Source organism: Falco biarmicus, chromosome 4 (assembly GCF_023638135.1).
Source record: "Falco biarmicus isolate bFalBia1 chromosome 4, bFalBia1.pri, whole genome shotgun sequence".
Classification (NCBI taxonomy): Eukaryota; Metazoa; Chordata; class Aves; order Falconiformes; family Falconidae; genus Falco; species Falco biarmicus.
Genome location: NC_079291.1, coordinates 25,742,665 through 25,765,576, shown reverse-complemented (window position 1 = coordinate 25,765,576; position 22,912 = coordinate 25,742,665). Strand labels below are relative to the sequence as shown.

Sequence of the window (22,912 nt, the reverse complement as noted above, 5' to 3'; positions counted from 1 at the left end):
TGACTTTCTCCACAGCAGGCCATATGGTGCTGTGTTTTGGATTTGTGCCTAAAACAGTGTTGATACCACAGCAAAGTTTTGGCTGTTGCTGAGCAATGCTTGCACAGCATCAAAGCTTTCTCTCTTCCCCACTTCTCCCCCAGTCAGTAGGCTGATGGCAGCAAAGAAGTTGGAAAGGGACACAGCCAGGGCAGGTGACCATTGGCCAAAGGGATACTCCATACCATACACCACATGCTCACCAGTAAAGCTGGGGTAGAGGAAAAAGGAGGAGTGGGTACAGCGTGAAGTGCTCAAAGCCTGTCTAACCTGACCTTGAATATTTCATTCCCCCAGTCGCTGCCTTGAGATTTAGGGACTCAAGAGATGTAGGAAGGCCAGTTGCCAGTGAAAACTGACAGAAAAGAGTTGTTGAGAACCTCAGGGTTCTCCATGTCATTTGTTACCAAATCTCCTGTCTCATTTATTAGGGGGTACAATTTCTTTTGTATTCCTTTTCTGACTAATGTGCCTGTTATCAGATGTTCATCTATTTCTGTTAAGGTACAAGTACCAATCATTTTACCTAGAGATGCCCCTGTCTGGAGAATATTACTATTATTGCTACTTAACCTGTAGGCTCAAAAATTCATTCCAATGGAAACTAAGAACGAAGGGTCAGAACCAGCAGCATAACTCACATCTAAGACATGCTGTCGTGCAGCCCCTGCCGATCTTCAAAGCTCTTTTCATTGACATACTTCATGTTTTATCAGTCTGTCAGTCTAGCAAGTAAGTTTCCTCCTTTTTGGTTTATGAGAGTCATGTTTTCAGGTAGCTTGGGGATGGATGAGCACAGTCCATAGATCCTGTACTGTCTCCTCTTAACTTTCAGCATGTCAGCAGGTACGTGCATGGAAAACAGCCTTTGATAAGATTTTTCTGGAATGCTTTTGCTTCCCTAAGTATCAGATTAAATACAAAAATATAATATTAATTTCTACAAATGAGACTCATATTAAAGAGAGTATTTTTCTCCAATAAGTACAAATTTCATTGTAAGTCTTTTAGGCTGCGATACAGATTTCAGTCTAAAGCCATGCAGAAAGCTAGGCTGTGCAGGGAAAGAACTTATGCTTGAAATATCTCTATTCTCTACACTTTCCCTTTCTCTTTTAAAGGAAGAATAATATTCCTTTAAAAAATTAGAGATGCTTCCATCCAGAAGACCAAGAGCTTGCAAAGAAGTATTCTTGCAAAGGTTTTCAACGTCCTGGATGGGGTTGTACTCAAGGTACCCATGAGCAATATCGACAGTGCCATCAGCTGCCTCAGAATCAAATGAAGAGTTTGCTATGGGATTCTTTTTTTACAGCCCTGTAGACAGACAGCTTTTGGAAAGCAATTCAAGTCTGACAGTGAAGAGATCTGAGGCAGTTCTTCAAAGGAAAAAGCAAAGGAGAATTAGACACACACCCTTGAAAATAGACCTGAACACAGCATACAACTCAAGTACTGGAGAGATTTTACTCTAATTCCTAATTTGCCTGAGTTTTTTGGCATAACCACTGAAGTTATAAGATATAACAACATGAAAATGAAATATCTTTATTTCTTTAACAGCAAGTTTTGGCTCATACAGAGTTTGTGTCTTGTAAAGTGCAAAAGGCCAGACAGACTTAATTCATGACTTATGAAAGGCAATTCATTCAAGAAATGAAATTCTTTTATTCAGCCAAGAACAGAGAGTACAACAGCAATAAAATATGCTTTTATTTCTTCCTTTTAGAAATAGCCAGTTTTGCAGGAAAAAAATCAAAGGTGTCAATTGTATAATAAATTCGGTTTGAAAGAATGTTCTCTGTAAAAAGTTTATTCCTATCCCTCCAGTTTTCATAAAAATGTGTTTCATTCAGTCTGGCATATCCCCATGAAAATCTGTCAGACCATGTACAAAAGTATTTCCCACTATTTATCAGTATTGTTAGTGATAATGATCATGGAGTGGTGCTTCTACCACAATTTAATAGCCTTACTGAGTAAGATTTTTTTACAATAGTGTTTTAGTAATTCAACCAAACGAGAAACCACAGCTGTATGGGAACACTGAGACCATAATTGGGCACTCGAGATTTTTTAGAATAATTAGAAGGTTGCTGTGGCTTTTTTATGTTAGATTTTAGAAAAACAGATTAAATGGAACTCTTGGTTGTCTTTACTTTTGTCTGGTATCCTCCTCTGTGAATGCTATCATTGATAATCCATTTTCTGTTAACACTTTCATCTGATGTACAGCCCCAAATTATATAAACTAAATGTCAGTAGGAAAGTCAAAATTATATTTCTTCATTCCAAAATAATCTGTGTATTATTAATCACACTCCCTGTTTAGTAATAAGTATCAATTATATAGTTGAGGATGACCTGGAGAAATGCCTAGTAGAGCCTAATGGACATTTGTAAAATTTCTGAACGTGTTTTGAATTATCCACTATAAATAAAGCACTGTAGTGTTTCTTAAGAATCCATTTCTTTTTCAGCCGTAAAATCTCACATAGGTCTTTACTACTGCATTATTAGTTCATTGTCAAAATTAATTCCCCCTCAAAAGACAAAAACGTAGGTAGACTTCTGCACCACTTTTTTATCAAAATGCATATTTCCCTAAAAAAAAAAGAAAAAAAAAAAAAAAAAAAAAACACACCAAAAACCTACGGAAACTGGAAAAGCTGCAGAAATCAAGAATTAATGTCATTGGTTCAGGGTCTGTTTATGTTTTCTTCTGAAAGCTGGTGAAGGGGTTTTTCCAATATTATTGAGATTATCAGTGGAAATAAAAAATCCTCTTCAAGGACATAATTTATTCTGCTTAAATTTTACAAGCCAAACTGATTTGATTTCCATCACATGCTATAGAAACTTTTCATAATGGCTTCCTTGGAAATACTCCTACTCTAGTAAATATGGCTCCTTTCTGCTTTTTTTTCTGTGAATTTGTTTACAACACAAGATGGTTTCCCTTTTGCTTGGTGTTTCAGCTGCTACGGAGGTTTCCTTTTCATTTGATGTTGGAAATGGGCCGGTGGAAATTGTCGTTAGGTCTCCCAGCCAGCTCAATGATGACCAGTGGCACCGGGTCAATGCCGAGAGGAACGTCAAACAGGCCAGCCTACAGGTAGACCAGTTACCCCTGGAGGTCCGGAAAGCACCAACAGAAGGACACACACGACTGGAATTGTACAGCCAGCTCTATGTGGGTAAGCTGCAGGACGGGTGACTGGGCTTTGCTCTCACACGCTAAGCACACTTTCCTGCGGGTCTTGCCAGCACGCTTAGTCTCATGTGGGGAGCTGCACTCCTGAAGCACTTGCATGAGGGCAAGGGGTAGGGGTGAGGAAGAGAAAAAAGAAAAAGCAAAGCAAAGCATGTCCATAATTACAGAAATAAGACCAACTAAGAGAAAAATATTCTTGTCATTTTTGTCTTTTGTCTTTTCCCACCTGCGACTCCTGGCTGAAAGTATCTCTAGCAGGCAGTAGTGCCAAACTCCTTCTTTGCCAGGCATCTCACACGCTTACTCACCACAGAAGTAAAAATCCTGCATATGTCTTGCCAGGACTGCGTGTGCCTGCGGTGCCCATCCTAGCCTTGGCAGCACTTTTCAGCCTCTCGAGGTTTGATCACTGCCCATGCTTTTACCTTCAGAGTCCTCGCTGCAGTCTTTCCCCTCTAGTCCCATGGGCAGTTTGCCCATTCAATGTAGGAAAGCATCACAGAGTGTTATACAGATGCGTTCCCTGGAACCAAGTTAGTCCACTGCTTTCTGGAGCTGCTGGTCTCTGCTGCGGTTTGGCCAGGTGATTCCAGCAGGACCTGCATTTCTCTGACTGTTGGCCTCAGGGCTGCGAAGTGCAGGTGTGCCAAGTGCCAGTAGCTGGAATCAGAGCTATATGAAATGCTGAGCTAAGAAACACTTTCCTACCTCTCTAGATAGCTGTTAACAAAAGAGGGAAAGGGAAAGGAGAAAAAGTTTCTATCTCATTTTTTTCCCCCACGTTAGTCAGGTTCAAGAGCAGAAATTAATTAAAATGACGTTTAAAGCCTTCACTCCCTCAGTAAACAGCACCGTGTCACTTCAAACTGTGTATAATGTGTCACCAGATGTGCAGTCATTGTTTACAAGCTCCGATTCTCCTTTACTGCTGGCTGTGATCCCAATAAAAGACAGTTTCAAAATAAGCTGAAATGTGAAGTTTGTTTAAAAGAGGGAGCCTTGACCTTTGAAAAGAAATACCAAGCCTTTTGCTGAAAACGGGAAGAGCTGGATTTTTTTTCCAGCTGGAGTTCTTGGGGAATTGTTACTAAAGATTATTTTTATTGGTAGTTTTGAATTAACTGTAACACCAACAACGTGTTGAAATACCTTGTACCTTTATTCCCAAAACCGGAATGTCCAAATCTGCACCGGATTTTCTTTCTCTCTGAATCATACCCATTTCATGTAACTTGTCGGCTGGAGCCCACCTCTCAAGGAACAGATTTAAATCCTTACCCAGAGTCAGGCAGAGAATCAATTTGAGTTGGAGTGTCCCAAATGAACGCCCTGAGCATCAGGGGCTAGAGCGTAACACCAGACAGGAATTGGTCCAGTGCCTGCCCTTCCACTTTCTGTAGAATAATTATCTATTCCCTGGGCCAGTAAGAGTGCCTGAGGGATAATGACTTCATGTCCTAGGTGGGGGAAGGAAGAGAATTAGGTGTATTAGGGATCTTCTTGTCACTGCAGTGTACACGAGTTTATGTGGAACCACACCAGAATGCCCTCTGCCCCATGCCCTTGGCAGAGACTGAGCATCACCTCTTCTTGCTCCAGATGACCCAGCTGCCAACATCTGGTTTGAAGCAGCCCTCTCTGCTTTGTATTTCGCCCTCTTCCCTACTCGTGTAAATACCAGCCTCTGTACTCTGCGTTCAGATCTCAGGGACTCCTCAGCACCTGCAGCACTGCAGTAATCAAGGAGATGAGATGATGAGGAGGAAGGTTGACAGCCACTCTTGGTTACTTACTTGACTTTTTTAGGTATTTTTCGTTTCTAATGCAGCCCCAGACAAGACTAGCTGAAATCACAATTTTCAGCAAGTGTTTACTAGGGGGAGAAAAGGAACAGTTCTCATTGACTGCTAAGAAAAGCCAACTCAACCCAGATTTTCAAATGTAGCTCATCAGTATTATATCCTTCACCCTGTACTTGAGCAACTAAACAATATACCCAGTGTTGCTTGGAAATTAAAATCTCTATTTCCTATTGCAACTGAGATTGGGGATTTAAATCTTTTCTTTCTTTTCCCATCATGGCTTTTAAAAATGCAACACTGCATAACATATTATGGCATTATTATTAGCATCCATCATCACTGATCATATGGAGTAAGACTATTCCTTAGCAATTGAGCCAAGCCTATTTCTTCCACTGTTCTCTCTAAAAGTCTTGAAGTTGGAATGAAGTCTTGCAGTGGAGGGCTAGAATCTCTGATGTCTATTCAGTGTAAGGCAAACACACCTACGGTTTATGCTTACTTATGGTATCAAAAGGCTGGGTTTCATTGATTTCATTGTCATTAGGACAAGGCGATTCCTTGCCTTTACGAAGAAGTTGTACTTCCATCTTATTTCCAGCTGTTGTTACAAGCTCAGCAGGACATTCCATGTCAAGCAACAACAATCAAATATATTCAGTGTTGTCTCAAGGTTTTACATTCCCTCTCAGGTGCTGCAGGCGGCCAGCGAGGCTTCCTCGGCTGCATTCGTTCATTAAGGATGAACGGGGTGACGCTGGATCTGGAGGAGCGAGCGAAAGTCACGCCAGGGGTGAAGCCCGGCTGCTCTGGCCATTGCACGAGCTATGGGATGTACTGTGCAAATGGCGGTAAATGCGTCGAGAAATACAACGGCTACTCCTGTGACTGCTCCAGAACTGCCTACGATGGACCATTTTGCATTAAAGGTGAATGCTTTAGTGGAGGAGGCAGAGTATGGGAAAGCTATCTGCCTGAGAAGAAACACAATAGGATCAATGCTTCAGCTTGTATTAATTAAACAAATAAATCCTGTTTAATACTTCTTGCAAGCAAGTCAAATTATACACCCAGGATGTAAATGTGATGATTTAAAACCACATTTCTCATTAGTAGTAATGTATGTTACCTATTTAAATCAAGTAACAGCAAAATGCATCAGGAATGCCCATAGCCACAGCAGGTCTGGCAGACTATATCCCACTGTCTTGAGCTGTTGAACAATAAATTCCTACTAGCACAATATCATGGTTACCTCTTTAGAACAAACATGGATTTAAACAAAAGCTGCCGAGCCTCATTCAGAAAATTGTTTGGAGATACATAGGTGTGAGCTTTGGGTTGAATATCTAATAAATCGGGAGACCAGCATGTGGGTTGCAAATTGTATCCATCCATAACCAGATGAAGTTCGTAATATCTCAGACTGGGATAGAGATTTAACTTGCTGGGGTACGGGAAGGTACAGGGCTCCCACATCTACGTCACTCCTTTGGAAATGCCTAAAGTATGTTCAGAATCTTCAAAATCAATGATTATAAGAGACCAATTTACTATGGACACACAATTCTGCATAAGGAAGACGGACAAGGAGTGAGGTAAAGAGGGATCTTACGTTAGGGAAAAAAAAAAAAGTGAGAAAAAAGATGTTAATTTATTTCCACATTTTTTCTTATTTTGACCAGAAATGATTGTGACAAAGTAAGTAGCAATGGGAATATAATTTTCTAAATGTTTGCAGTTTGCAGGGTTTGTGGCCATTCAATTCCCTTACATTTCATAGAACATTCTCGTTAAATTATTGAAATATTCTTCCCAACAACTCTAAAGGTTTCATCACATTTACCTGAGGTGCTACTATCCTCTTTCACTGTGCTTTTATGGGCACACAGACTCATCCAGTCTGTTACTTTTCCTAATCATTTTAAAAGCCTTCTCAAAAGTTACTAATCCTACAGTTTCAACAAAAAACGTACAAAGGCTTTTCTCATCAGTATCTGTGATGTTGAAGAAACCTCTAGCTTCATAAACTGCTTTTCTACTTTTATGTTCCCACCTATACCAGGAGTCCTGCAGGCAGGCTGGGTCACCCGTCACCACGTTCCCCTCGTGAGGCTGTCACTGCAGTAGGGGAAACCTCCTGTCCTTTCACATTCGGGTTTCCAGCTCCTTCTTGTCTTTTTTTTTTTTTTTTTTTAATTCTTTTTTTTTTCCCCAAGTCAGTCTTTGACGGTTACATTGCAAACATCCATACCCTGCTCCCTTCCAGCCACACTTAAAGAAAACCAAGTTTCTAACAGAAAGAGGCAGTCTTTTTACCTGATGCTGGGTTATGGGCTCTATTTTCTCCTCACATGCTTCAGTCACCTTCATTTATATCCATATATATCCACTTTCATTTCATTTTATCGTAACAGCACTTTGGCCGTTGCTGATGTTGCTCACACAGTGGAGCACCCTCTTCTAAAACCAAAGGGATTGTTTGCAATCACCCGATAGTCTGATGAATCTTCAGCATGATTATTTTATAAATTCCAGTAACTATGATGTATTTCCAGCACAGCAGAAGCGAAGCAGCTGCTGCTCTAGGTAATGGCTTCCACTGTGCTTGCAGGCAGAAATTTCATGAGGTTTCACTATGCTACGCTCCTTCAAAGACAAATTATAAAACATGCCCATCACATTCAGGATGGTATAGTAACTCCTGAGAATGCGAGTACAGTAACTCCAGTTAGTTTAGCAAATGGTGTGGTGTGAGTTCAAGAATGGTAATGCATATTTAGTATTCCTGTTTGCTAGTGCAGCTATATTATAGGAAACCCATTCAGGCTGGAACTGGGTCAGTCTCTTACAGACCACATGATGACTCAAAAGAAAAAAAAATAAAAAATTGCTGCCATGCCATATTTACTGAATTCACTTTTTGTTTTTTTTCCTGTATTGCCAAAACTCATCACACTGGCTTTTATTAGTGTTTTTTCTATTTCTCTTACAGGTAGAAAACCCTCAAACTTCTGCCAAAACTACCTCTAAGCTAAAATGTTTTATTTTTCCTGGATGTGGAGCTAGCAGAATAAAAAATATCATTAGGGGAATAATTGAGCACCTGGCAGAGAGAAACCCTGGTTTTGGCTGGTCTATAAGTATTTTCATAGCAACACCAGTAATTTTATACTATATTATACTATAATATTCCCCTTATCAGCCTCTCAGTCCAGCTAAAGCCCCAGAGTTCTGACAGTGATGCTTTGGACATGTAATAAAACTTGGTGTAAGCTACTACTGCTGGGCAGCACTGAGTCATGCAAAGGTACTCCTGCTAGCATGGGGATCTCTGTGCCATTCAAATATGAAATCAGATCTTTTCTTTCAACATCAAAACTATTCCAGGCTCAAAATATCTCTCTAAATCCTTAAGACCTTCTGTACGAAATGCAAATGGCCAGTTTCCTATTAGTTAGTGCTGAAAATTGATATACTCATCTAGACTATCCCCAAGTGTGATGTAGTGGGGGTAACTTCATGGGGCTTCAACAGCAGAGTGGCACTAGGATAAAGTTAGAAGATAAATCAAGCACAAAACAGACTGGGTTTGGGGCATCCCGCGATCAAAATAGCTGTAAAACCTCTGGAAGAAACAGTGCTGAGAATGAGATTTTTAAAATAGTTCATTTTCAGCCCATTAAATTTTACATTATAAATTTAACTTGCATTGAGCCTTTTAAATCAAGTAAAGCACTGGAACATCTTGTGCATGTTGTCAGACTCCCAAGACTTGTGAGAGAAGGGGATCCTACATTTTCTTTCTTTCTAATAGCAGCTCCCAGAATCTTGTACCATATCCTCTTGATCCATGAGACAAGACTGTATGTATTTTCTAGATACAGTGGACAAGCATGCAGTACTAACGACAGCAAAATAAATATTGGCAAAACAACTGAGTATATTTTAGTTTTATAAAAAAACTAAAATCTATAAAAATTATAGTTTGTTGGAAAATAGCAGGGAATCATTCCCTGCATTCTCTGGAAAATAGAAATGTTACCTAAATTATATTTTAGTTAATTTGGATTTAAACATTGCAATTCTGATATTTCAATGCATTTTTCATTAATACTTACACTTTCCCCTCTCTAAAAATACTGAAATGTCTGTTTACAAGTTTTTAAAGATAATATTTTCAGTTTTCAACCAGTTCCGTTATTTATAGCAAGGACATAGTTGTCTGCCTCTTGTGGTTTGCTAACCTGCACCACAGTATGCAGGTGGATGCTGGGATGTTGGGTGAGTCTAACATGAAGCAGGCAAGAATATTTTCCTTTCTTACCTCCACTAGGAATTCACTTCAGCTGCCAAGAAATAACAAGGCTAGTACTTTGCATGATAAACTAGGACTATGTTTCTTTAGTTTATTCCTCTGAGTAAAACCTTCCAGGCCAAGTAGCTCTGTTGATTCAATAATCAATAGTGCCTGACTTTTTAAGTCATCACATGCAAACCAATATGAGATATTACCACCAAAAAATGCTACTCAGCAGGAGTGAAAAGTGGCATAATACAACACCTGTTAATATACCACAGCCTTCTCTTCCCATTGATTTTGCCACAGGAAGCTTTTCTTATCCAATTTTTTTTATATTCAAGCCCCTTCCACACAGTAAACTTTTTGGGGTTGGTTACATATTGAAACTGCTAGCAGAAGCAGCAACAGGAAAACCAGAGGGAAAAAAACCCTCTATCATTACTATATGGAAATCACCATACAATGGTTCATAAGTAATAAACACATCTCACAGTAAAAACAGGCCTTGCATATTGTGGATTCTTTTGCTAATGAAATCCATCCTTAGAGCCACTGACTGATGACTGACAAGAAAGAGCATCGTCTCCAGTCTTATTAGCAGCAGATCACAACGTGATTGATGTGACAGTGGCCTGGAAATTGCACTATTTTTTTACAAAGACGAAAAAAGTAAAAAAATGCAGTTTGACATCTATTTTAACTTTACTTTTGCTTTGTATTTGGGGCATATGCAATTGCATTCACTTCTTTCGTTGCTCAGAGAAATTGCTCTGAGAAATAGCTGCAGTGTTTCTGCAGTCCTACAGATTGCTTTCTGACCTTTCCCTGTCCTTTGCTTGAGCATAAATTGTCTTTTTTTTTCTACCCACTGTTGTCCTATCATGATAAAAGCAATTGTGAGAAAACAATTAGTATTTGTTCCTTTAAAAACAATCTCTTTTGTTCCTTTAAACAAAAAGAGTGAAGGTCAAACGCTGAAATGCTTCCGTAGAGCGTGTGGCAGGACTGTGATTTGGGGGATCCCCCAGGGAGAAGGCATTCCTCCTTTGGGTACTGAAGTGCTGTGGATCAACAGCAGGAGAAGAAATTGCCCACTACCAAGAGTACGGCCAAAAGAAAAAAATATATATAGCTGGTGCTGTGACCCACATGCCTTTAGGTGTGCTGGAAGGGTAAATTCAAAGCTTCCCAGTTTCTATGTAGTTACTCAATTTGCATCAGCAAACACCAAGATGAGCTCAGTGTATACACTTTTTTCTTTCTTTCCAGTAAAGCTCAGACCCACAGTGTGAATTATTGTGATCCTTATGCCAATGCCCAAACTGAACTCTTTTGTGTTTGGTTTTACATGTGCATGAACCCTGAAAGCCCTTACAGTAGCATTGTCATGACCAGGTTGCCTACCTTTCCTGCTCCCTCCTCTGCCTCAAAGAGAAAAATCAGCTTTTTATGAGGCTGAGTGGATGCAAAAAAACCCAACCAAACCAACCCCTGGTGCTATGGCACATGGGTGAAGCAGCTCTGCAGTCTTCCACAGACTCTGACACTTCATCATGTCCAATTTCTGCCCTGGTTATACCCATGCAATTCCCCTTATTTTGGTGCTTGTCATTGCTTTGCTGTAACAGGAGGTGATTGTTCAAGTGTTTTAAGGTAACTAACTTATTAATTTTACGTTGTTCATAATCCCAGAACGTGGAAAATCAAGGCAACATTCCCTCCCATCCTCCAAAAAAAATCTGTTATGCACAACATGATTATGATCTGTTAGCCAAAAGTTATATTAGAAATTTTGCTTGGGTTGAGAATGTTAGGCTACCAGCCTGGTTAAGTCTGAATGCTGCCGTCAGGTTTTTCTACCTGTAGATCAAACTTTAGCATACGGCCTCTAGGACTTGGGTCTTAGCCTCTATTGAGTAAATATATATACTCAAAAAAAAAAAAAAAAAAAAAGTATTCTGTAAAACTATTCCATTCTGCTGTCCTGTCAATAGTGCCTTGTTAAACATGCACAGTTGTGCTCTAGTGCTTTGAAAATTGCATTTCACTCAAGTTGCAAGAATTCTTTTACTGAAAAAAAAATGTTTTTAAAGCAAAAGAAACCTTTCTCACACTACTTGCCTATCTCAGAGAAATTACAACCTGATTATAAACTGAACTTGCAAGCCCACTTGCCATCCATCCATAACAAGCTACTTATAAAATGCAAATAAATCAGGGTAATAAGTTAAAAAATTCTAAGTCCTGACTCAGAAAATGTGATAAACTTTCAATTTCTTGGTCAGCTAATTGTAATAGGCCTTCTCTGGTGTCATTGCTCACTGGATGCAGGCGCTTTGCGTAGAGCAGCTTCAGCAGCGTTGCTGGCTGCTGCACACCTGTGCAAAGGCAGCTCAGAACCATGAGGTTCTCACCCCAGACACCCATGTGCAATATTTGTACACCTGCATGCTACTGGAGTAGTATATCATGAGCTGATAAGGTGTTTGTCTTTACCAGAACTCTGTGATGCGAGAAGATGATTTTATTACGGTTGTGCAGAAAGCAAATGAGATAACGAGGGAAGCAAGGATCTGCTCACTTTCAGTGTGGTTACCTATGGTACAGGAAGGAATTGAAGCCACATCTTGCCTACCAAAGTTGTCACTCTGAATACCGTGCAAGCATCAGCTGGCAGTTTCTAATATTTCTCAAATGGCTCTTGCAAAGCTGCAAGTTTTTCTCTGAGGTTACCTAAGGAGTGCCTCCAAAGACTTGCTAGCAGGCCATAGGGAAACCTGTTGTATGTTTGCCATTACATTTTTCTTCATCCCTCCTGTTTGATTCAATGGGGGGGGGGGGGGGGGGGGGGGGAGTCTACCCATTATGGGTATTTCCATTAGAGAGGGAGCTGTCTTTTCATTTAGATCCAGAAGAGAATACACAATACAGTTTACCATTCCCTTATTCTGAGCGTGCTGTCCTAGACACAAGTGCAAGCGGCTGTAGCTATAGGAAGAGCTATAGTAATCTCACACCAGTGCAGGATGAAACGCAGATGTGATTTTCCTGGCATTTTTAGCTTTTCCTTGGCATGTGCACTTCTTTCCAGGTATAGCAAGGTATGATTAAAAGACAGCTGCTTTACAGGGCTACTGCAAAAGAAGGTTCAGATCACAACCTTGCTTAGGTATGCCAGGCTGCTTCCCAACAGAATCTACCTGTCGGCATTGACTAGGGAGGCTTGAAGATGTAATGAATCAGGTGGCTTAACCCCATCTTCTGTGGCACTCATCCTATTCTACTGATGATAGCAAGAAACTTTGCATGGATTTACGATCAGGCCCATCGTTTCCTTGGTGCACATTATTTTACATATGCCCTGATTCTGATGGTCATTTGTTCAAGAGAGCTGTTTTTTGTCCTGGATACTGATATATGCACACAGAAGCAGCAAACTCTCAGTGGATTTGTATTCTATTAATGCCAACAAGCAATTGCTGTATCTTGGTATTTTACTCCACACGTAGAAAATTCAAACGTGCATCACATTATTACAGTAATGGCAGCCAGATTACGAGACCCGAGGATGTAGGACAAAACCTTTAAATCTGTGCTTCTTGCTTTCACAAACTAAATAGCGTGAGCCTGAAGGTAAAATAAAACATTGAGTGAATTAACCAGATAAATGATAAGCATTACCATCTTCAGAGCACTCAAAGTAAATTCTCTCCCAGATGAGCAGCTGTGAGATTCTGACCCTTTGCTGATGCCCTATGGCCAGGACGTATCTCAGCAAACTGTCTTCGTCTTGTGCTGGCAGCCTGGAAGTAGCTGCAATTTCTGGTGCTCTCTAGCACGTTTTAGCCACAAGCCAGGCAAGCAAGCTCTACTTAATCTATATTCAAAATTCATAACAACATGAGAAATCAAAAAGGAAAAAAATTGTGCATCGGCACTTTGAGCACTGTCTACGTTGCCCTGACAATCCTTGTACATGCAGCGCATGTTAGACTGCCAATGGTGACTGTCTGTCCTTAGGAGTTTGAAAATGGGGCTTTTTACATCCAGAACTCCATGCAGGGAAGACATAGCATCAAGCATTGGCAAGCAGCATCAGAGAATAATATTTTTAATTTACCAAATCTGAGCATGGCCAAGGAGGCATTTAGGGCCTGCAGCTGGGACGTGCCTACAGCTATAAGAAGGCATCTCAGCCAGCTTCGTGAGCCAGAGGGGAGAACCCTTCTCTTCTGCAGCTTTCATGTGTCCTGGCCAAGCTTCATAGTTGCCAGGGGTTTGCCTCCAGCTTTTGTAAGACAGGGATCTTACCCCATTACTGCACGTTAATAAGATTGCTTTGAAGGTGCAGCTTCAAAAAAGCCAAGTGCAGTAATACCAGAGAAGGAACCAGCATTGCTTTCTCCTTGCCCTCCAGGTAGAAGGCGACAGAAGCCAGGTCTTGGGTTCACTTGGAAAAAGGTGAGGTGGCACTTGTGAGCCAGCAACAGCATGCTGTTGCAGAAGGTAGATTCCACCTTTTACAGTGCCACTCTTGAAGAGCTCCTGTGTTGAAATCAGGGTGGGGGTGGAGCTGGGGGTGTGTTTTGGGGTTTTTTAGGGGGTTTGGGTTTGGGGTTTTTTTTGGCAGCTCCACAGATCTGTTGCTGCTTTATTTATTCAGAGTACTATATTGCACTTGATTCATGACCTTACCTATTGACATTGCTATCCCAGCTGTCAGCACGGAGCCAATTCAATCACTGCTCAGTGTATCTTCTATACACTCACCTGCAGACAGAAAATCTTGCTGAAGCTGGGTTCAGCCACACTTGTGCCATGCTGGCCATGCTTTTCACAGGTGAGGAGAAAGTATCAGAGAAAGAAGACAAGTTCTGAGTGTAACTGAGTGCACAGCTACCAGAATCATTATAAATACCTGAGAAGAGAACAAGCAACACTGATATTTCACTGATGTTAAACCAGCAGCAAAGGAGAATCAGGTTCCTACTTATATTTTCTTAGGTCTACAACAGAGGCGCAGAAATGTCCTGAGATTGTGGAATTTTTGTAACAGAAATAGTGCGTGTGTGTGCACGCACATGCTATTTGCCTTTTTCCTCCAGTCTTTCAATACTCCTGATCCCAGATAGAATGAGAGTGTACAAAATAAAAGTAACTGAGTGGGAAAAGGGAGAGTGGTGAGATGACCAAAGAATCGTAACCTTCAAAATAAGTTTGATAGTTCTGGGTACGTGTGCATTTTGTGTAGTAGACCTGGATCAGCTTTTGCTTCATCCCTTTTCTTGAAGCCAGACAATTTTGTACAGTATATGTTGTTCATCCTGGGGGCGTGCATCTTGCTGGATAAAATCGTTTCTAATTATCCACGGTTCCACTTCTGGGTTCCTCTGCAAGGCAAGCCCGAGCTGTATATATTTGCAAAGGCTGTCAAGAGAGGATGAGCACACTGCATATTGCTGTAGAAGTGGGTACTGCTTTCCAAAGAAAACTGCTCTGCTCCCACCACATTCATTTCCCCAAGGCTTCTGCATCAAAAGGGCAGTTTGCTGAGGAACCCTTCGCTACGCCTTCTGCCTGATCTCCCACAAGCCATCTGTTCCAATAGCGTTTGAAATAGTACAAAAGAAAGCAGAGGGTCGTCCATGGAAACCGCCCCCACGTTTCAGCAGCAGGTTTTGTGCTGCATTTTACCCATTTCATTCAGACAGCTTGAATGGTTTTCTGAATGAAGGACTTTGATATTCCTTCTATCAGAGCTTCAGGAAGATGATACGCTTGTGACCTCTGAGTAGAGACTTTTTTCACTGATCGTCCCTCAGCATTTCTAAGTTATCTTACAGCTGTGTTCAATATAGAGAAAATTATCTTTTAGCTTTTTCTAGTATTGCCTAACAGTTGAAACAGCTTGCTCCTGTGAGCTGCTGAGCATTTTGCCGTTCTGCTGCAAGGACTTCAGCTTCGTTCAGTGGAGAGCCTAATCACATGCATCAACCTCTTTGCTGAGCTGGAACTTGAGGGGATTCAATATCTTCCTGTTGAGGGCCTGATATACTCACACAGCCCAAGTGAACCTGCCTCTTATCCTTCCTCTTCAAAGAGTGGTGTGCGTGTGAGGAGAATTTCAAGGCTCATTACAATAGCTTGTATGCCTGAAATCATGAAGCTATACTGAAAACGGTTTTCTCAGCACAAATCAAGTTAAACATACAGAACAGTCGTGAAACCCGTTAGGAAAAAACATCTTGCCACTTCCGAGAGTACCATTTACTTAACTTTCTTTGTAGTAACAAACATTTAAAGTAGCAATTCATAATGTTTACAGCTCTGGAAAAATGCATTGCACGTTTTCCAGTTCAGCCCCAGCGCAGCACTGAGGTCAGGACTGGAGGTCCTGGTATTCCCAGTGTGTGAGGCCCTGGGCAAGCATAGTGCTAGGCAATCCCGAAAATCGCTCCTAAAACAAACAGCACGACAAGCAGGCGAAAATAATTCTGCATCAAGGTGCGCGTGCATGCGCAGAGCCTGGGCAGGGGCCATGGTCCCTGGCAGCGGAGCAGCAGTGTCAGACGGCCAGGCTGCCCAGCACAGCGGCGGCACCGTGACGGCAGCTGCCCACGGAGCAGCTGGTGTGAGCCAGAAGCAGAATACATTAGTGGGCACAGGGACACTTTTAAGCCAGTCTTGTAAATAGTTAGAGCTACAGCATATGCTGCTTTAGATTTGTAAGTGCTAACACTGGTTTTCAACACTGCTGTTAAAGGCAGAAGGCGTCACAATTTGGGGAAGTATTTGCAGGATAGGACCCTTTCACTTTTAATCCAGGAGCACTTAAGCTGAGTCTCCTGCAAAATATAGCTGTTAAACAGAATTGCCTCTCCCGTAACTATTTCAAGGTGATTTAAGGTTTTACCTGTAAAATGGCAGTTATAAATCTATCCGAATGATCAAATAATTTATAGCGTCTTGAGGCCACAACTTGACTTCATGTTTAATGTGGCCACATGGTGAGAGTGACTATGATATTTTGAATTTTGGAGACCTTTTGTATGGTAACAGGAAAACAGAACTTTTCCAGCACTAGATTTAGCAAAATTCTGGAAAGGAGCATCAATAAAGTCCATTATAATTTTACCTGTCTTCTTATCTTTTCTCTGCTCATCTACTCTGAATAAAGTCTGCAGGCTCTTTCCTGACTTGCTCTGTGTCACTGCACAGCTTGCAAAATGGACATCTTGCTTCATGTGTTTTGTGATAAAGCCTTTGCTTAGAATTGTGTGAAGACTTCAAATGCTAAAAGGGAATAAAAATTTGATTTCTTTTAAAACAAACAGAGTATTTATTTTTCAGAAGTTTAGCTGGGCAATTTTGTACCAGTCTGTGGCACCTTTGTGGCATTGTAGGAAGGTAGTAAATGATGAAAAAAAAATTTAAAAGACTGCTCGCCTCTTTAAACATTACTTATAACCGTTCTTTAAATACAGTACTCGTATGCTATGGTCATAATCTTTATTTATCATTCTTTAATCCTTTATGAAATGTTCATAAACATACTTTCTAAATGAAGTTCACATGTAATTTAAAAACTTCCTTTAATGACTTTTTCCCAGACAGCAAAGTCTATCCAGGACCACAGTGTCACTCAATGAATGGCTGCCATAGGAAGCCAGTCCGGCGAGCCCAAAAAGATTTCACAGGTTACACACTTCCAATGGCAGGGAACTGTGCTGTGATTCCCACAGGAGGCTGTCAAAATCAGCCTTCACTGTAAGAATGTCAACTCTGAATTATGTTTTTAATGTTAAGAAATAGGCAGGGCTGCAATATTATGAGAAGTAATAACAATGCTTTTTCAGCTGGAAGTATTAGTTCTGCCAAAAGTAGTTTCATTTTCTGTCAAGAGTGTTAAAACATGACATTTTGTCTCAGGTTGGTTTGAAAACTTTGCCTGGGTAGCACCTCCTGGGAGCTGCAGTTCAGGCATCTCTTGCCTTGTTCTGAAGCTCACTCGTTAATTTTCTCTCCCCATAAGGGCATCCTTGTGAACTCCATCCAGTTTTCATGAAGAATTGTGCTATCATTGGAGAGCTTTCTCGCATTGTGTCCAATCCTATTTCATATCTTTCAGGTGCTAGAATTGCCATCATTCCTTTGTGAGGTCCTTCCAAATCCACTCAAATTTGCTGATCAGAATTGCTGATTTTCCTTTTCCTTGACAGTGTTTACTTATTGTGTTCCTTAAATCTCCCTTCCTCATATCTCCTTTTTTGGAGCATTATCAGCTGCAAGAGTTCAGTGAGAATAAATCTAAAGTGGGGTTCTTCTGCTCTGTAGTACTGTATATATGCAATATAAGTATGGACTTTCTGTGTGACCCAAAGGAAATCTTTCCTTTGCTCTGGGGATCCAGGTACCCACAAATAAAATGGAGATTTTCTTCTTCATTGTTATTGGAAAACAGTGAGGCTCTTGACCTAAATATTGTCAATGTGCTTAAAGAATGCAGCAATAGAAACATGCACAGATTAGTACTGATTAAGTCCGTAGTAGTATGTTTCAACCAAAAGGTGTCAGTATGTTTAATTTCTCTTTTTCTTTTTTTTTTTTTTTTTTCTTTTATGTTCAAGATGTTGGAGCATTCTTTGAAGAGGGAATGTGGCTTCGTTACAACTTCCACTCCCCAGGGACTAGCGTGAAGGATTTAGTTAGCCGAACACTTTTGAGTTCTACGGATCCCGAGACCACAGCGCCTGATCTCAACTTGAATAAAGAAGCGCTCAGCTTCAGCTTCAGTACCACCAAGTCCCCTTGTGTCTTATTGTACATCAGCTCCTATACCCAGGACTTCATGGCTGTGCTTGTCAAGCCATCCGGTAAGCAACTGCTCTGGGGTCTCTCCATTGAAGGCACAATTGATAATAACACCAGTGTGATATTCAGCTGAAGCTCTGAATTAATGAGAAAGTCTCTTCACCCTTGTCATGTAAAAATAAAGTACATGGGACCCGAACCTGTATTGCACTTGTACTAGATTTAACTGTTCAGTTTGGTGGGGTTTCATTAGCCAACCTTCCCTTTCAAAACAGAACAGAAATCCACCACCACCTGAAAAACATGCTGTAACAGATCCGTGCCATGAACTAGCATTATGGAGGGGACAAGCAGGCATCCACATCTAGTTACCTTAACTGCTGAACTCATGGCAGTATCAGAAGTAGTCAGTGGAAAGTGTAATGTACTGTTCTTAAAATCTGGATACCCACTGAGGTGGCTTAAATATGGATACAGCACAGTATATAAGGTCCTAAATATTTGGTGATGGCTGAAGGTTGGATATGGATCATTTGCTGTTACAGTATTAAAACTGTATGTAAACTGAATATACTTTGATTCCAAATAGTGCCTTAGTGCCTTATGAAAATCTTAATTAGGATGTTTTTACTGCTGTTCTCTTTTATGGGATAAGTTAATATAAGTATTCTACATGCGACTCATTTTTTCCCCTTCATGGGGAAGAAAGAAGGTACATGACAGAAATCCCATGTCAGACATCTAAACGATAGTTATAAAGGTCTAGGGCTGCTCTTTTGGGCCAGATTTTTTCCGGTTTTTATCAATAGTGAGGTCTGCATTTCCCTTTTCAAACATCCTTCATTTTAATCAAATATTAAAACTTGTTATGAAGAGCAGACAAAAAATGTCTCTCTCTGGCAGTATGTCATGAATATCAACTAACCACTTTTAACTATACTTTTCTAACAATATAACCTGAGGTTTTCATCTCACCTTATATTAAATTTCCATAAAAGTCCAGACGGTCACCCGTCAACAACAATTAACTGTGAGAGCAAGAAAGTCCCCTGTGTGCATTATGTGTCACTGTTAATTTGTTGTAATTTTGCCTTTATTCAATGCATATCAATGGTTGATTCGTTAGAAAACATCATTCTTTGTTTTACTTCAAAGAATTTGACTGCAGCAAAGATAATAATCTCAACAACACAGTGCCACTTGATGTGCGCAGATCTGTCCATATTGTTCAAGGCACAGCTCTGATTTGTGTGGTTTGCAGTCTGGGATGTTTGCAGACACTTTGGTTTTGAGATGCTGGTCATTGTCACACTTCTGGGCTATAAACTAGAAGCCGGTTTCAGCCCAGCAGCTCTATAATCTCAACCGCTATCTCCTTTCCTACTGCAGAGACCAGCTCTGAGAGCAATTTAAGTGTAAAATGTGAACAGGTGTATGTGGAAATGAAGAGGGGAAAACAGCTGGTGAATAAAGATCAAAACACCTGAGGGTGCTTTTCACGTTTCTTTCACTAGGGAATCTGCAAATTCGTTACAGCCTAGGAGGCACCAAAGAGCCATATAACATTGATGTGGACCACAGAAACATGGCTAATGGACAGCCCCACACTGTTAACATCACGCGGAGTGGACGGGACATAGTACTGCAGGTAAGCTGTGCGTGCGTTGGTTCCATGACTTGGTGCTTGCAGCTTAGAGAGTCTCCATCCCTCTGAAGAAATCAGTGTGATTTAGGAAATCAGAAGTACAGTAGATCAGGTTCTGCCTGCTGATCGTGCTCCTAGGAGTTAATAGAAGATATTCTTTCCCTCTACTGCATCAAGTCATGTTGTTCTGAAATGCTCATGCTAGCGTGATGACAGCTGGGCTAATACAGGTGTCACTGTAGATGCTCGAGGGCATCAGAGACATCTGGGCTGATAGATAACATGGGACTTAGGGTAAACCTGCACCATTCTGGAGCGGCAGCTGGAAGCCAGGAGGGGTACCCTGCAGCATCTTAAATGGCGGTAGAGCCTGACGTACAGACAACTAAATAGCGTGCCATAAGTCCTGAGTCTGCAAATGAGAATGTCTTTAAATTTAAATTTACCCTGCAGTCCAGTGAAATCAGAAGAGCTGTTCTGCAAAGATGAGCAGATGCTGAAGTGTTTGTGTGACAGGAGTCTGAGACAGGGTATTAGTGAAGGCATGTAGCTCTGGCTTATTTAGGTTTTGATACAGCACAGGCAGGAACTTCACCTCCCTGTATCTCAGTTTACAAACCTTTGAGGTAGTATAATACTATTTAAATAACAGAGGAGAGTGCTGCAAGAAGCAATCAATATTTCTAGGCAGCTTTCTCTCTGTGGTCATTACAGCACTGTCTTCCTTCCCTGGTTGTCATATCTGCAAACATGAAGATTGCAGCAGGGTATGAGGATAATTTGGTTGGCAGGGGAGTCAGGTGGATGGGATAGATTAATCTGGGTTTGAGAGTCCATGAGAAGCAAACCAAAACCAGTAACAAGTGAAATATAAACAGGGGAAGTCTCCTTGGGAACCAAGCCAAAGGGTGAAGGATAGTAGCTGTCACAGTATTATCTACCTAAGGATTAAAGTAGATCCCTGGCAGTTATTATTTTAAGGCATCAAAAGGAAACCTCTTCAGTGCATTACAGTTTCATTTGACGGGGGTTCTCACTACTCAGAATAACACTGAATGCATTGAAGTAGAATTGTCATAAAATTATTTGCAAAATGCCAGATAACCTAAAAAATATTCAGGTGATACATCCAAACACTTTTGGATGCATCTTGGATCCAAACACATTTGGATGTATGCACCTTTCTTGCATGCTATTACATTTGGATTTATTTCTCTTACTGCTAAATGGAAGCTAAAGAAGACCTACAGTTCGGTACCCTTCTGCTGTTAAATGCTTCTGGTTTGGGGAGGTAGGGCATGTTTCCTATGGAGTCATAGCTGGCTGATTTAGCCAGATGTAAAACGAAATAAATGATTTTCTGAAGGGATCAGTTGAGACACCTTGCCCAGTTGGAAAGCACGTACACAGTTCAGTATGCCAGCCTTGAGTCAGCTCGCCTACATTTGGGGTCTGTCAGGTTTTTTTCCCCAGTGTTTTGTGAGACCACTACCTATCTGGCTTTGAAAAGCCAGAAACATTTTGGTTAGCATTGCTCTACTGGGGTAAAAAATGTCTTAATCTGGTCAGTGTGCTTAAAACACAGCTGGTTTATGTTACCAGAAAGCAGATACATTGGAGGCTTATTAAATGAGACAATCTGTCTGCTGCATATGCAAGAATAGGGAATGGAGGGACCCATATAAAGCAAATCCAGAAATCTTACCCCTACTATATCCTGAAACAGAAGATCTATCAGGTTTTGTTTGTTCTCCATAAGGGAGTTGATTTTGTTACTTATCCGGTTACATTCTGCAAATTTGAGAACTGATATGAACCAAAATGGATCTGTTAAGCAGATTGTTCACTTGAAAATGAGTCCTGTTTTCAAAGATAGACTCTTCCCAGTGTTTGAAAATACAGAAGATATAAATACTATTTTTCTCAGTATCCAGCAGACAAATTGTAAACTATGAGTTTTCTCTTGCAGATCTGAGCAATGAACATTTGAGTAGACTTTTATTTCCTGCTAAATCCTTCTCCAACCTGATGAGCAGCTGGTTTGCTTGCTTTTAAAGAAGACAGCTTGCTTGCCAGGTGCTGTTGCTCACACTGCCACATCTCTACATGGCATAAAAGTGTCATGAGAAAGATTTATTTCTCATCAAAGCCTCAATTCAAGAGCACTCAGTATTTTTGAGATCTTAATAGCAAGTTCATACTTAGAATACCTGTCTTTCTAACTTACTGTAATAACCCTGTAATGCCAGAGAGACTTAAAAAATCTGCAGCCAGGCAATAAATTGCTACCATACGAACCATGCAAACTGAAGTTTTAGCGTGATTCTCAGGAGTTTCACTTGTGTATAAATACAGTAAAAGACACACCGTTGAACTCCGTGAGACCTCACCTGATGCTGGCAGACAAGGAGAGCACTGGTTACTTACATAAAATCACAGTTACTGTCCAATCAACCAGAATTTGAAGCGGGCTTTGAAATGCACATATCCACAATATTGTGTATCCATACAGTAAGAAACAAGAACAAATATTTAGTGTGAATTGTTTTTGTTAGGATTGCATCTCTATTCCTAACATACCAACAGTCAAGACAAAAGGTGGTAACAAAGACTCTGTCGAAAGGTTTTTATATTTCCGTTTTCTATGTTCACTGACAGCAGTCAAATCAATAATTAGTCCTACATTAAATAAAAAGCTCCTATTTGCGATGCTAGTGGTTTCTCAAGGACAAGACGAAGGATATACAACTGACTTCAGTGGCAGAAAAACCAAAATACATAAATTCAAGGACAAAGATTTGCTTACTGTTATTTCCACGAGGTGGGCAATATTAACATTTGCTAATAAGAATTCCTAGCTCTCCCCTCTAGTAAAATACCAGCTACTAGTAAACTGTGGCACACCTCCAAGGCTGCATTAGTTCACCTGTGGCAAGCAAAAGCCCAGACTGACAGATGGGGAATGCATTATCCCAGTAAATGACATTTCAAGAACTGAGCTTTAGGTCACAGAGGGCAAGTTTTACTTTGTTTGACTTCATTAAAAGGTTTCATGCTTCAGCAGGGTATTTTTCATATCATAAAAACCAGATCACTCT

General features: G+C 40.7%; 1 protein-coding gene across 2 annotated transcripts in view; it reads left to right on the top strand.

Annotated features, from left to right (window-relative positions):
- CNTNAP2 (contactin associated protein 2) overlaps positions 1-22,912 on the top strand; it is a 1,159,974-nt gene that overhangs the window by 1,049,829 nt on the left and 87,233 nt on the right. For both annotated transcript variants that reach the window (XM_056337119.1, XM_056337120.1), the window contains 4 exons: positions 3,018-3,236; positions 5,748-5,984; positions 17,986-18,231; positions 19,684-19,817. In XM_056337119.1, coding sequence (XP_056193094.1) covers positions 3,018-3,236; positions 5,748-5,984; positions 17,986-18,231; positions 19,684-19,817 — 836 coding nt within the window. The remainder of the gene's footprint in view (positions 1-3,017; positions 3,237-5,747; positions 5,985-17,985; positions 18,232-19,683; positions 19,818-22,912) is intronic.